The following is a 15423-nucleotide window of genomic DNA, read 5'->3' as shown; positions in this document are numbered from 1 at the left end:
ATGTCCATTTCTGTGACAATAGTAGCATTCAATATTTTTAAACTACCAATCACTGAAAGACTGATTGTTTCCACCTCTGTTAAAATTATCCTTCAATTTCACTGCTAAGTTATTTTTCTTTATCCTTCGGCTGGTGAGGTCTGTTTCCTGCTTCTTGGTGGAGTCTGACTTTTTCACACCTCTTTCAGCTGATATTTCCTGCTCAATGTGGAAGACAGCGCCATTTTTCACACCCTGTATTGCTTTTGAATCTCTCACTACACTTTCCATGGCCAGCACTATCTCTAGTGCCTTCCTGAAATCCAGATTCACCTTGGACAATAATCTTTTCTGAACAGAATCCTCTCACTCCACACACTAAACGATCACTGAGCGTTTTGTTCAGCATCATTCTGAACTCAGAATGTTCCATGAGTTGCTTCACATTTGCCACAGAGTATGCAATTGTCTCAATCGGGGCTCTATTTCATGAATTAAACCTGAACTTCTGCATCGTGACTGAAGACTCGGGCTGAAAGTGACCCTCCACGATGTCCACCAATTCATTGAAATTCTTCATAGCTGGGGCACTGGGTGCTGTCAAACTTTGAAACAAACCATAGGTTTTGCTCCCACAAGCACTTAAGAGGATTGCTCACCTCTTCTCTTCCCCTGTATTCGTGTTCACTTGAAAAAAGAATGTGAAGTGTTCTATGTATTGAGACCAATTGTCTGTGGCAGGTTCAAAAGGATTAATTCTCCCAAATTGTGGTGTTTTGAGAGAGGATAACTCCTTCAATTCGAACGGAGCTTGCTACTTACAATCACTGGGCAAGGTACAGTGCCGATTTCTTTTTAACTTGATTTCTTCTGTTCAATCCTGTTTTTACTTTATCGCCACTTTGTTGTAGGGTGATTGAGTTGTACTATTAATGATAAAGTTGATCTGCAGACATTTTTTTGGGTGGAAACATTAAGGGCAGAATTTTTCGTCCCACGGGTGGGAGTGAAATAGTGCACAATGACGTCGGGTGAGTGCCCCGACGTCTTCGCACACTCTCGCTAATTGGCCAGCAAGCATGGAATTGCGGTTGGAGCCTAATCACGGGCAGCGGTCGGTCTCATGGCCATTCCCGGGCCTGCCCGCCATGCCCACCCGATGAGGGGAAAATTCTCCCTTAAGTTTGTTTATAATATACTCAGCAACAAATACACATGTATCTCTACACTGACTGCTGAAGTAGCCCGCGCTACTCTCCTATTAGTTACTACAGATCATGTGATCTTCCTTAACAAGTATCATTCTTAAAGGTACATTGCACACTAAACAAAACCATAATTACTACAAAGGAGGCAAGGAACCGATATAGAAAAAGAGAGAGGAAACAAAGTCATGTAGCTTGAACTGCCAAGACTAAAATTGCTAGCATGTTACTGGCATGGTGATCTAAATAGTGAAGTCTTTCCTTCACAACCTTGTGGCCACAGGCCAATTGGGACCCAACATGCCATTATTACTTGATGGAGTGCTTAATTACAGTGAGATGAACCAAATGTACTGAAGCAGGGCAGGGATTGGAGCTGAGGCAAAGTAATATGTAACACTAATTAAAGCCAATGCAAGTAATTTTGTTGCACAACTTTGCTGCAGTTATTACTATGCTTAATTGGATATACCATGCCGAGGCATCTCATCATATATTGTGATTATGTTGAAAGTTTATTTAATTTCAACTGGTAAACAATATTACTTTTGGTTTCATGGGTATTTTCAAATCAGTGCACTTTCACTTCTGGAGAACTGTGTATTATTGCAATACAGTTAAATGTGTAAATGTCCATTCTCTCATAGTTGTTAAAAGACAGACAGGATAAAGGGATTTGACTGCCTCAGCCTAATTCACTGTGGACCTGAACCCATTACACAAAATACCTCCGGAAGCTGGCAGTCTCAATCCTGAGACACTTCACTGGGGGGCTTGCCATAGACCTAAGGTTCAGAATAAGCAGAATGACTTGTCATTTTCTATTATTAATGGAATATTGAGTGAAAAAAAGAAACACTGATCAGGGATTAGCCAGTCTGAGAATGACCAACCAAGAATGATTCAGATTTCATCAATGTCATTCACCTCTGCTTCTTGTTGCATTGAGTTAGATTTTCAACTTGGCAAGCGGGCACAGAACTGGCATTCTGAAGAAAATCAGATGGTTTCTATAATGATTGGAGATTTGTAACGCCCAAGTGGCAAGTTGAAAATCTGCCCAATGCAAGGAAGCCAATGAGAGGCAGCTCACTTCAAGACTCATGCATGAGCAAACATGATTCAAGAAATATCCGAATTGTTAGGCAATGACCATGGCACCATCTGATTTGGGACCACATAATCTCAGCCGAGTGTATAATTTTAGACAGCCAAGCATCAATGTATCTAAATGGAGGAAGTACATAAAAATAAATCTGTTAAAGATAAATGGGCATTCTTCAAAAAACCTTATGCTTGCAGGACGAATGCATACCTAAATGCTCGGGTAAAGTAAATAAACTTACTCTGGTATGGATTAAAGGGATATTAATAGAAAGATTAAGAAGGACTTACGGAGCTTGTAGAAAGGAGGATTGTGACCATTTGGCTGAGTGCAAGATTATACAGAAACAGATCAAAAAAGAGGTAAGGATGCCAAGACAGAGTTGGAAAGCTACATAGCATTGGACGCAAAACATAACACCAAAATAATTCTTCCAATATTTTAACTGCACAAGTGTAGTTAGACCTGAAATTAATCCCATGAGGGACCCCTATCAAATTGAAATATGCTAATTAGATACTTATCTGAGCTATCTTTGTATGAGGGAGGACATTATCAAAATACTGTTTAACATCGAAACTATGATTTTTTTATGCTCTATGGACTTTTAACAATAATGAATCAAAGATTCCAGGTGGGCTCAAGAGTCTGGTTCAAATAAAACCCCAGAACGGATGACTAGGTGAGTTGGAATTTGCATTGGAATGTTGAAAGAGACCTAAGGACAGTTGATTACCATTGCTTACCATGTCTAAATAGCATCAGGCAAACAAAGTAAATAGAATTCTGGATTACCAAACCAGTTGACATCTTCAAAAATTAAGCCAAAAATGTACAGTGCTTTACTCATTTGTGACATAAGATCCAATTAGAGGTGATACGGAGCAGAATAATGGGGCTGATCCCCAATGTCCAAAAGATGAGCTACTTGGAACAGCTAGACAAGCTAAAGCTCTGCACCTTGAATATTGTAAAGCATATAAAATAAGATAGGAAAAGTATTTTCAGATGCACTAAAACAGTCAGGCAAAAAGACAGTAATTCAAAGTAGTAAATGGCAATTTTAAAATAGGTACCATGAGCTAATTAACATCAAGACAGATTTGCTAAAAGAATGATTGATAACAGGACACTGGACTAATTTAACAAATAGTTAAATGCTTAATTGGGGAGTTACTTGGTTTGGTTTTATGGAAGAATGCAATCAAAAATAGTCAAAGGGCTTTTTCATTTGAATCAGACTTGTGGTCCACAAATCAATGAATGGATGCCTTTGTTTTTCCTTCGAATTGCTTTTTTTTGTTGCTTTTTTGTCCTTTAAGAATCTTTTAGCTTGAAGGGCAGAGCAGAGAAGGATGGTTTTCTCCATGCTTGTTAATTTTCATATGGAACTTTGTTCTCTTAAATTACAATGCCAGAATGGTACACCGTACTCCCTCTAGTGATCCGGAGAAACTCACAGCACCAACACGAGCAAGATAGGCAAAACTCCAGCTTTGTGATGTTCTGCCCGAAAGTGAATGACACAACTGCTTGAGTTATTAGTCCTTTATCATAGAATTGTAGCTGCCACAAACCCTAGACTCAGCGAATATAGAAAATCTCAAAGAAAGGCTGAAGAAACCTTCCTAGTATTTCATATTGGTCCACTATTGTAGGCTTCATCAAGTTCCAGATAAAATAGGAAACATAAAGGTGATTAAGGGGTAAAGAGATAGTTAAATGCTTCAATCAGTTTGTTGACCATTTTAGGATAATACAGGCATATTCTGATGATTGCTCCCCTTGCCACTGTCAACTTCAAAGGGCATTCTTGTAATTGAAAATGCTGGTGATTATTCCATTGTCCAGTTAGTCACAATGTATGTCATATCTATTACTGTTGGTTGGCCTGTTCAGTTCCAGAATATAATGTGACTTAGTGTTGTAAATTGGAATTTCAGGTGACAGTATTAAATTCTATCTTTCATTGAGCATAAGTGAAGTAATATCTCTTTACGATGTATTCACAAATTGAAAACTGAATACAATATCATATTGCAACATTCCTTTAACATTTGCATGATTAGTACTATGTATTTGTTTGTGTAGAAATGCTTGTGGCATGAATTCACTGATACCACTCATCCCAAGGATCTACAATAGCTCTTTAAGTAACTTGAAGTTAACAACAGCCACCAAAGAAATACCAAACTGTGCTATAAAAATGCTTTCAAAAATATTTATGGTCAGAGTAAGTTACACTGTGGCTTAGCCCATTGTCTTTCACCCAAGATATTTTAGCCAGTCTGGATTGAAAGGATGAAAGTTTCTTTTTTCTACTGCTGTACAGGCCCTAACTGCATTTAGACTATCTCAGTAAACTTCCTTATTGATGCTGATAATATTCGTCAGAGAGGCCATGAGGACAATTAGTGTGGAAATAGAAAAATTCACAAGGATACACAAGAGTGTACTGTTCTGACATTGGGGCAGAGTTGAAGAACATTGGTCTCCATGGAGACATTTTTCAATCACAACAGCTGGTGATGCTGGAGTAGGTCGCTGTCCAGCTTGTCAAACCTCTGTCACTAGAAATTTCCAGTTAGGCCTTAAGGCAAGCCTGAGGACTTCTAGCTGAGAGGTTAATTTTAATATTATGGGATGTGGTTTTTTTTGGACTTCTTCCATTCATCCACCATAACTTCAGTGGAAAAGCATGGAAACCTCGAAAAAAACAGTGTAAGTGGCAATTACGCCATTTGCCTGGCATTTTAATAGTTCTTGCACCAAAGCTTGTGAATGAGCGAGAGAAGTTCTGCAGAAATTCATGGAACTCGTAGAATTTAAAGTTATGCTCAGCAGCACACTCACAAGTTCCTGTGATTCTTGCCAAGAAAGTAGTGTGCCTTGAGCTTTCACATAAAATCATATATGGGCCTGTCATATTCTGGACTGACAGCAAAATTTAAAAGTTGACCCATTGTTATTACCACAAAAAATTGTATTTATATAACATCCTTACTGTAGTAGAATGCCCCAAGGCGCTTCACAGGAGCATTACAAAACAAAATTTGACTCTGGACCACATAAAGAAATATTGCCTGGACTTTATGAAGCAATGGCGCTCACCAATGACCTTGAAGATTACTACCCACAAAGGTCTAGCAATCCCTATGGCTTGGATTTCCCCTTTCCTGACAGCAGCTCAAATCTGGTGCCAAGTCAAGCAGGTCTCCAAGCATGCAGCAGCAGTGATGTCAGCAAACAGGATAAGCAGCTAATCACATTGGGATATTCTTATTGACTGGAAATCAGGGAGTTAAAAGTACTTTATCCTTCCCTTTGAATTTAAAACTTCAGGTATTGAAACATGGTTGGATTAGGAAAGTAGCTAAAATAAATATAAACTTTAAAAATATATTATTTTTTTAAAATGTGGAATTTTTTTGTTGCAATGCAGAAATTTGACATTCCACAAATATAGCATTAGCTATTCAGGACAGTGAGAGTGTTTAGCCCTAATTATTTACTCATTTTTTCTTCGTCCACGGGACGTGAGCGTCATTGACAAGGTCAGCATTTATTGTCCATCCATAATTACCTTTGAGACCCACCTCCTGTTACCTCAATCTTATGCCTGCTAAACTGCTGATCTCTCCCATCCCCCATGTTAACCAATACTCTAATTGGTTCCCTATCTTCAGATATCCACCCTCTTTCCTTTAAATCTGCCTTCTTCACACCTCGTCTCAATAAACCAACCCTTAGCTATGCTGCTCTCACAAACCATCATCCCATTTCCAGCCTCCCTTTCCTCTCCAAAGCCCTTAAACTTGTTGTCACTTCCCAAATCCATTCCCATCTTTCCTGGAACTCCATGTATGAATCCCTCCAATCAGGTTTCCGCACCTTCCACAGTACCAAAATGGCTCTTATCAAAGTCACAAATGACATCCAATGTGACTGTGACAACAGTAAATTTTCCTCCTCATCCTTGACACTGTTGACCACACTATCCATGTCCAACACCTCTCCACTGTCGTCCACCTGGGTGGAACTGCTCTCACCTGGTTCCTGTCTACTCGCCTCCAGAGAATTACTTGTGATGACTTCTCTTCCTGCTCCTTCACAATTACCACTGGTGTTTCCCAAGGATCTACCCTTTGCCCCTTTTTATTTCTCATCTGTATACTTCTCCTTAATGACATCATCCAAATGCACAGCATTAGTTTACATATACACACTAATGGCACTCAGCTCTACCTCACTCGAGGGGTGTGGGGTATATCAGTATAACAGTGATCTCTCGACCCCTCTGCTGTTGCTAAATTATCAGACTGTTCTATTTGATATCCAGTACAGGATAAGCAGAAATTTTCTCTGATTAAATATTTGGAAGACTGATGCCAATGTTTTTGTTTCCTGCTCCAAACTCTGTTCCCTACCTACTAGTTCTACCTTGCAACATTCTGAGATTAAGCTAGTTTGTTCTCAACCTTGATGTTGCATTTGATCCCAATATGAACTTCCAGCCTTATATTCATGTCATCACTAAGACCCTGTGTTTCCACTTCTGTGACATCAGCTGACTTCGCTACCGTCTCACCTCATCTCTGTCTCAGCTAAAACCCTCTTTCATGCATTTATTGCCTCTAGACTCAACTATTCCAAAGCAATCATGGCTGGTCTCCCATATTCTACCTTCTGTTAACCTGAAGTAACCCAAAACTCAGCTGTCTGAGTCTTAACTCACCGCAAGTCCCCCATCACCCTTGTGCTCTCTGATTTACATTGAGTCCCGGCCAAGTGATATCTTGATTCTAAAATTCTCATGCTTGTTTTCAAATCCCTCCAAGGCCTTGACACTTCCTATCTCTAATCTCCTGCAGCCCACAGCCCTCCAAAATATCTGTGCTCCTCTAATTCTGGCCTCTTATGTATCAGCAATTATAATTGTGCCACCATTGGTATCTGTGCCTTTAGTAGCCTAGGCTCCAAACTCTGGAATACCTTCCCTAAACCTTTCTGCTTCTGTACCTTGCTTTCCTCCTTTAAGACACTAAACTTACCTCTTTAACGAAACTTTTGGTCACCTGACTTTAAACATATCATGAGCTGAATTTTCCCCCCATTAGTGGAGTTGTGCTGGGGCGGGCAGGAGCGAGCGCAAACCCGATCAGCGCCCCCGATCGGGTGCCGCCCTTTTACCTGGGCGGGCCAATTAAGGCCTGCCCAGTATGACGCAGACCCAGAAGCGCTGAGAGCTCCCTGTGTGGTGGGGCGGGGTGGGGGGAGGGGGAGGGGGGTGCGGGGTTGGATTCCCTGAGCTGGGGCCTGCAGTCTTTCGCACATGTGCGTGAAAGAGCGCAGAAATCTCCCTGAGACACGGAGGTGCCTTAGGGAGGTTAGTTTAAGTTATGAAAAATTTAATTAAAGAAAAGAAAATTTAAGGACATGTCCCCTCACGTGAAACTGTCACATGAGCTGGGACATGTCCATTAATTTTTTTTAAAAATTTTTATTTAATTGATAAACCTTTCATGAAACCTCATCCTGCCCGTGGATGAGGTTTCATGAAAAATGCGAAGGCCGCCTGGGCTCTTCGCTTGCCTGTCAATGCTAAGGTTGGACGGGCAGCATTCTTAACAACTTTAATTATTTTCTTAATGGCCTTAATAGACCTTTGACCGTTCAGCGGGCGCGCAGCCAACGTGGCTGCATCCTCGCCAAACTGACAATCTAAATGACACACGGTGACTTCGGGACACCTGCCTGATGTCACCGCGCGTCATATTACGCGTCGGCGAGCGGGCCCCGCCCCCACTCGCTGACTGGAAAATTCTTCCTAATATCTCCTTATGTGGCTCAATGTCATACTTTGTTTTAAAATGCTCCTGTGAATTGCCATGGGGTGTTTATTATGTTAAAGGTGCTATATTAATCTAAGTTGCTGCTGTTGTTGAGAAGGTGGTGGTGAACCTAGTATGGCATTAAAAACCTATTAGGCCTCATTTAATAAGATGTAACTTTTTAAAAGGTTCTTACAACCTCTGAAGAAGCGTAGAATCACAGACAACAGATTCTGAATTTCCCTGTTCTGCTACTCATCTGTGGGCTTCTGAAACTTCTGTTAGTTCCACTGGAATAATGAATACGAACACTGCCAACTTCACCATCATTACCATTGCAAACCCCAGGCCATATGGATAGATGATCAAAAACTGGATCAAAGAGATAGATCTTAAGGCACATCTTAAAGGATGAAAGATGAGGTAGGGAGGGAGTCCCCAGGCTCAGGGTCTTGATAGCTGAAGGCACAGACAATGATGGAGCAATTAAAATCTGGATTGCTCAAGAGGTCAAAATTAGAGCAGTGCAGATGTCTCGGAGGGTTGTAGGGCTGGAGGAGATTACAAAGGTGGCGAGAGGAGAGGCCAGGGAGGAATTTGAAAACAAGAATGAGAATTTTAAAATTGAGGCATTGGTTAGCCATGAGTTAATATAGGTAAGGGAACACAGGGGCAAAAGTTGAACTGGACTTGGTGTGAGTTAGGACATAGGCAGCAGAATTTGGATGACACCAAATTTACGGAGAGTAGAATGTAAAAGAGACTGGCCAAAAGTACTTTGGAATAGGCAAGTCAAGAGGTAATAATGCGTTGGATGCAAGTTTTAGCAGAAGATATGCTTAGGCAGGGGCGGCTTCAGGCAATATTACAGAGTGGAAATAGGCGATCTTAGTGACTGTGTGGATATGTAATCAGAAACATCTTGCATTCAAATATGGAAACAAGGTTGTGAGCGGTCTGGTTCAGCCTCAAACAGTTGTCAGGGAGACAGATGGAGTTAGTGTCTAGGTAACAGTGTTAGTGTCTAGGTAACAGTGTTAGTGTCCCTATCAAAATCCTATGGTTTACCATCAACCGGAAACTCAACTGGATTTGCCATATAAATACTGTGTCTACAAGAGCAGGTCAGAGGCTAGGAATTCTGCAGTGAGTAACTCACCTCCTGGCTTCCAAAGCTTCTCCACCATCTACAAGGCACAAGTCAGGAGTGTGATGGAATCCTCTCCACTTGTCTGCATGAGTGCAGATCCAACAACACTCAAGTAGCTTGACACAATCCAGAACAAAGCAGCCCCCATGATTTGCACCACATTCACCACCCTAAACACCAATGCATAATGGCAGCGGTGTGTACCATTTATAAGATGCACTGCAGCAAATCACCAAGGTTCTTTTAACAGCACCTTCCAAACCCCCCGGCCTTTACCACTTAGAAGGACAAGGGCAGCAGATGCACAGGAAAACCACCACTTGCAAGTTCCCCTGCAAGCCACATACCATTCTAATTGGAACTATATTGCTGTTCCTTTACTGTCACTGGAACCCCCTTCCTAACAGCACTGTGGGTGTACCTACACCACAGGAACTGCAGCTGTTCAAAAAGGTGGCCACGTTCTCAAAGGCAATTAGGGTTGGGCAATAACTTCTGGCCTTGCCCACATCCCATAGAATAATAATTTAAAAAGGGTTTGCCTCTGGAGCACAGACAATTGCTTTAGTATTCCCAATATTCAGTTGGATGAAATTTCTTCTCATCCCCTATTGGATATCTGACAAGCAATCTGATAAGTGGAGGAATCGAGAAAGTTAGTGTCAGAATAGAGCTGGGTGCCATCATATACATGCAGAAACTAACATATTTTCAGATGATTTCCCTGAGGGGCAGCAAGTCAATGAGAAATAGAAGGAGCCAAGGATGTATCCAGGGGTAATGATACAAGTACAAATGGCCACAATTTATTAACGAAATTTTAGCGTTTTTATGCAGCTTTTGGGTCCTTTCTTCTCCTTTGATAGAATGTATGATGAGGGTCTCATACCAATTAGACTAATGCTTTTCTTAGTGCTACCATCATGAGAAGGAAGTGATACGGTTTTCCCCATAGCTTCCTAGGACAAGAGTGTCTATTATGTCCTGCTACAGGATTAGATTATACACCTACAACTGCAGGCGCTGCTTGAGGTTTTGTGATGTTTGGTTGGATCTGTTTGCTTTCTGAGTTTTCATGAATTTTTTGAGTAGAGCTGCAGAGTGGTATGGACGATGAATCATTCTTTGGTCCATCTATCCTCTCCTGCTGCTGTGCTGCTGAGCACTGCTTCAGCATATGTGACTATTTTCAAGGTGTAGAGCTTCTATGAGGTCATGGAAGCCCTAAATCATTGGCCAAACAATTCCCAGCAAGGAGAATCAATTGCTTAGTTTTCCATAGCATTGGATATTCTACCCCTCAGAGAGTGCAAAACTATGCCTAGGAATTCCTTCTAGGAATGGTGTCCTTGCTGATTACCATGAAGTTCTTACACTAAATCTGACTAGCATCCTGTAAAATGCACACTATAGCAAGTCCCCCCCAACACCACCACCACCCCCACCCCCCCAACCCCCCACCCCCCACCCCGCCAACTGCCTGACCCATGAGGTCAGTCTAGTTGGGCTGGAAAATACACCCACGTCTTTAACTATCACCTTATCTTCGAATGCTTCATTGTAACCACTGGATCCTTGCACTAATTTGGGGGTGATGGGGGATTGGGGGGTCACATTCCTGGAACTGATATACCTCACCTTAGACAATTGCTATAAATCATAACATATATAGAAATAAAAAGAGTAGCAGTGTAGTCTCCAGGTTAATTTTGCATTCCTACTGCTTAGCCTATAGTCACTGTTTATATCTGAAGCCTGTTGCCAAATTTCAGCTCCCTCCACTTACCTTATTCTGTGCTCATGAAAATAACATACTTTGGTGTCTTATAGTGGCCCAGTAGTCATTTGCACAACTCTTCCGATGCATATTAATTTAAGAAGACACTTATAAAGATTGGTGAGACTTACTGACCACACTGTGCTTTGTTCAGTTAATGTTTCTTCTGTGTTTCCAATTGACTGTGCAAAAATATCTTGATGGCATTACAAAAGACTCAGGGACGTTAATGGAGCTTGATGTAGTAATGAGTTGCTTTTAATACCTAATGTGAATGGGTTAGGATAATTGAAGACCTTATTAGTCATTTTGATGGATCTTTGAAATGACATATTCACTGTGCAGAAAGTAAAGTGGATCTGACACCTCAATATAAACTGTCAGAAGATATACTAATGACTAAGGGTAAGGCCAGTTTTAGATGGTTGTGCTTTAGAAACTTCTTCTTTAGGTTGCAAATTTAAAAAGACAGGTTTCTTATGTTGGACAAAAGCTGTAATTAAGAACTATCAAAAACATTATCTACATGAAATCCTCCTCACAAACTCCAGCTTTCTCAACAAAGCTTCCAAGCTGAGTTTTTTTCCCTCCTTGCCACTGTTTAAAACATTGATTTTATTTTTCTATATAATGTATATATAGTGCGAATATAGACAGTGGGTTGCATTAAATAATTCAGTTATGCAGGAATTCACATCTGTGCTCAATCCTATCCTCATTCAATGTCCCCACTCATGAAATCAATTTTAATTGACCTTTCCCCACCATTTTTCTCAACACTCTTTACCATGATTTCATTCACATATCTTCCCTTCAGCTAGCATAGAACGTGGACTTAGAAACCACAAGCATAAATGTTTGAATATTGAAAGAGCCAGCTAAGGACAATGCCTCCTGCACTAAGACAAGCTTTTTGCCAGTCAAAGCCTCAGCAGCTGTGTCTGAGAACTGTCACGGTCCCTCTTCCGCATTTGTTAGCAAGTTTGAGTAGCAACTATCGAATGATAGGATTAAGTGTCAGAAATCTATTAGTTCATTCAAATAAATTTCTGGACGCTTGGAGATACTTACAACACCAGTGTTTTATCTTTTTTAATTATTTTGGTGGTGGTGGGGTGGGGGGGAGTCTATAATGATGTCAACAAAGAATTATCACAAAAATCACAATATAGATGTCAGCTTCTCATCTCTGATTGGCATGGATTGGCTGATCAGCCAAAATGCTGACAATTCACTTTATAGGTTTGATCGACTGTGCAACAGTGAATCCAGATGAAGCACCAACTGACTATGAATGATATTCCACTTGGGCCCTGAACACACAACTCAAAGCCTTATCCCTTCCAGTAATTACTGTGAGCCTAATATTGTGCGTTGTAATCAGTGGTGTCCAATTGTATCAGCAAAGGAGACCTAAAATTTCAAAAGAGCTCAAACTCATTATTGTCAAACTGCTGTCTATTGTTAATTATGATGAGTGGTAGCATTATCCAACAGCTTGGAATTTGAAGGTGTGCCAAGCAACATTTTTACCTTTTGAGAATTTTATTGATCAGTGAAACAATTTAATATTAATTTACATCATAAAATATAATCCATATTCTTACGCACAAGTATAGAATATACAGTTCGAAACCCAAATGGTCAGCCGGAATGTTTTTAGCTGACAGCTCTATTGTTTCAGCTGAAGTACCAAATATTTAAAATTAAACTCAGGCATTATTTTGTTATGGAAAACTGGACTGGACTGATCAAATGTTTACATGGAGTGCCGTGTTATAGCATATCTGGTAGTGATTGGCTCAATAATACACTGGTCAATCAATTTGCTAATTTACGCTTGCTATATGTATTTATTACTGGTTATAGATAAGTGAAAAAGTCTGATAATCCACCATAATTTTAAAGAGTGATGCTTATGTTGAGTTAAGGGTCTCCAGTATATTCCATGTAGCCACAGTCTTCTCAGCTTAGCAGCCTGTCCTTTTCTTCCCCCCCACAGGATGTGCATTTGTGAAATTTTCCGCACATGCAGAGGCCCAGGCAGCCATCAACGCCTTACACGGTAGCCAGACGATGCCAGTAAGTACAAGCAGAGAAATTCAGTTGTTTTAAATTCTTACATTATTTGACAAGTCCCAAAGCAATTTAAAAGTAACATAGAAAACAGAGTCTACAGTGCTGCTAATGACATGTCATCAAGCACATGAGGATTTTCACATTTGTTCAATCAAAATTATATGTGAATTTGCATTACCATCAGCACTGCATCCTAAAGAGAATATTTCTTTAGTGATCCTGTCTGTCTGAAGCAAGAGTTCAAACTGCTTTGTGCGAATTCCAAGTTGCTTGAATCACCATGCCTGCCCTCCATCGTTGCCATGGATGAGCATAGGGGGCATCACTAGTGGGATGGATTTGGCGTCTCAGTAAAATACGCATGGGATTACGCTTGGATTACATCCATGCTCAGTGACCAATCCACTACAATTTCCTTTCTATGATAATAATGGATACTTGGTACTGCTCCGTTAAGTCGTCAGTAAGGACGGGGAAAAGTAATAAAGGTTTAACTGTTCACTATAATTTGCATTAAATATTGAAACTGGTTTCAGTTACAAAGGATTTTGGTACCGGGGAAGAGTGAATAAGTTCGCCAAGTACCTTTGTCAAATTCTATGCTGCAATATTCTATTTTTAGTAAGTAAATGGATTTTGTAATGGGAAACATTTGGAAGCATTCTATACAAGTATCAGATATGTCTTCAATAGTGTCATGATGCACAGTGCGTGTGCTCAGAACTGCTTTTATTTTTAGTTTGTTAAGTTCACATGAGTATTTCTGGGATTTCTTGGTCTTTCCTCAGGTAATGGGAAGGCAGCTCAGAAATGGTTTTGTTGCTCTTAGAAATGGCTGACATTTTATACCTAGGATAACAGATGTGTGAGTCAGAATGTGTTCTGATCCTATAGCAACATGTATTAGTCTGCCAATGCCCACAAAATTAGTTTGCAAAATGGATAGGTTAGAGAAACTGAAATCAAACTTAAGGACATAATAAAATAATAACAAGATGAATTTAAAGGAACAAGGAAACAAGAAACAAGAATAAACTAGACAGTGAAATTGAATACCATAGATTGCAGCATATATGTTGATCTGGCATATAAGACTACCCTTGTTATTAGATGCCAAAATGCATGTTTGGCCTATATTCAGCATATAAGTCGACCCCCCATTTTTCAGCTAATAAATGCATGTTTAGGACTATACTCGCATTAGGAGTCAGCCTCAAATTTTCTGCTCAGAAATACATGTTTAGGATTATACTTGCCTTATAAGTCAATGCATGGGATCAAGCCATGTTGTCAAGAAGATGTGCAGGAGTTTAATATAACCCACAGAGCAGACTGCACATGGCAACCGATGAACAGAATTTTTTTTATATTTCAAAATGGTAACCACCTACACCAACACCAGCAGTTCACATTTTATACTAACCATATACGTTGACCCTGTTTTTGGAAGGATTTTTCAAAGCTTCAAAAGTGAGCTCAAATACACTGATGTACAGTTTGTTATTAATTGTCAAGATTATCTACCAATTAAATATCATTAGATTTTTCCCAACCAATCAGAAGATGATATAACAATTGTGTGTACTGCAGGCAGCTAGCTAGACACGTGCACAGCTAGAAACATACAATTTTGGTGAAATTCACCAGGCATTCATTGTGTTGGGAAAGTATCTAAAAGACACTCGACACAGAGTCAACTGTAGATAGATTCATGCAGCAGTTTTAATTTGGTACAAGTGTGCACATTGGGCCAGTGTCCTTTCAGAATGCTCTAAAAGGCAATTCGAAGTTACACTGTTATATAAACCAGCTTTGGGAAAACTCACCTTTAACTCACAATGTTCTTATCTTATATGTCTAATTCATTACATCCTTGATTACAAATAAGTATACAACATAAACATGGAATGACCCGTTCATCACCTCCATAGTTATGGAAGAATTTGTAAAACAATCACAAAATGTCTTGACCTTTTACACAAACGATGTTCACAGTTTGTTCCAAAACACGAACTTTGCTCATCTTTCCTGATGTTTTGCTATTGTGCCAAGTCATCGGCATATCTCAGCTTGACCCCAAGGTTAAGCAAATCAGCTTATTACGATATAATTCATAGACCATTCATCAACTTATTTTACCCTGACCCAAAGCTCACATTCCTTAGCTTATCATGAACTGGCCCACAGGCTAATCATCAACTTCCTGGCCTGGCCAGTAGGTCATATTCATTCTAGTTTTTTTTTTTACTGCAAACACTTTTAAAAGTTATATCCACAACTTGATCAAGTCTGGGTGA

The 15423-nt window shown here is 40.1% G+C and overlaps 1 protein-coding gene across 1 annotated transcript in view; it reads left to right on the top strand.

The window, feature by feature from the left end:
- The window catches only part of celf4 (CUGBP, Elav-like family member 4), a 1275411-nt gene that overhangs the window by 897642 nt on the left and 362346 nt on the right, over positions 1-15423 (top strand). The window contains exon 5 of the mRNA XM_041191287.1: positions 13050-13129. Coding sequence (XP_041047221.1) covers positions 13050-13129 — 80 coding nt within the window. The remainder of the gene's footprint in view (positions 1-13049; positions 13130-15423) is intronic.

Source organism: Carcharodon carcharias, chromosome 1 (genome assembly GCF_017639515.1).
Source record: "Carcharodon carcharias isolate sCarCar2 chromosome 1, sCarCar2.pri, whole genome shotgun sequence".
Taxonomy (NCBI): Eukaryota; Metazoa; Chordata; class Chondrichthyes; order Lamniformes; family Lamnidae; genus Carcharodon; species Carcharodon carcharias.
This window is presented reverse-complemented; position numbering and strand designations above follow the sequence as displayed.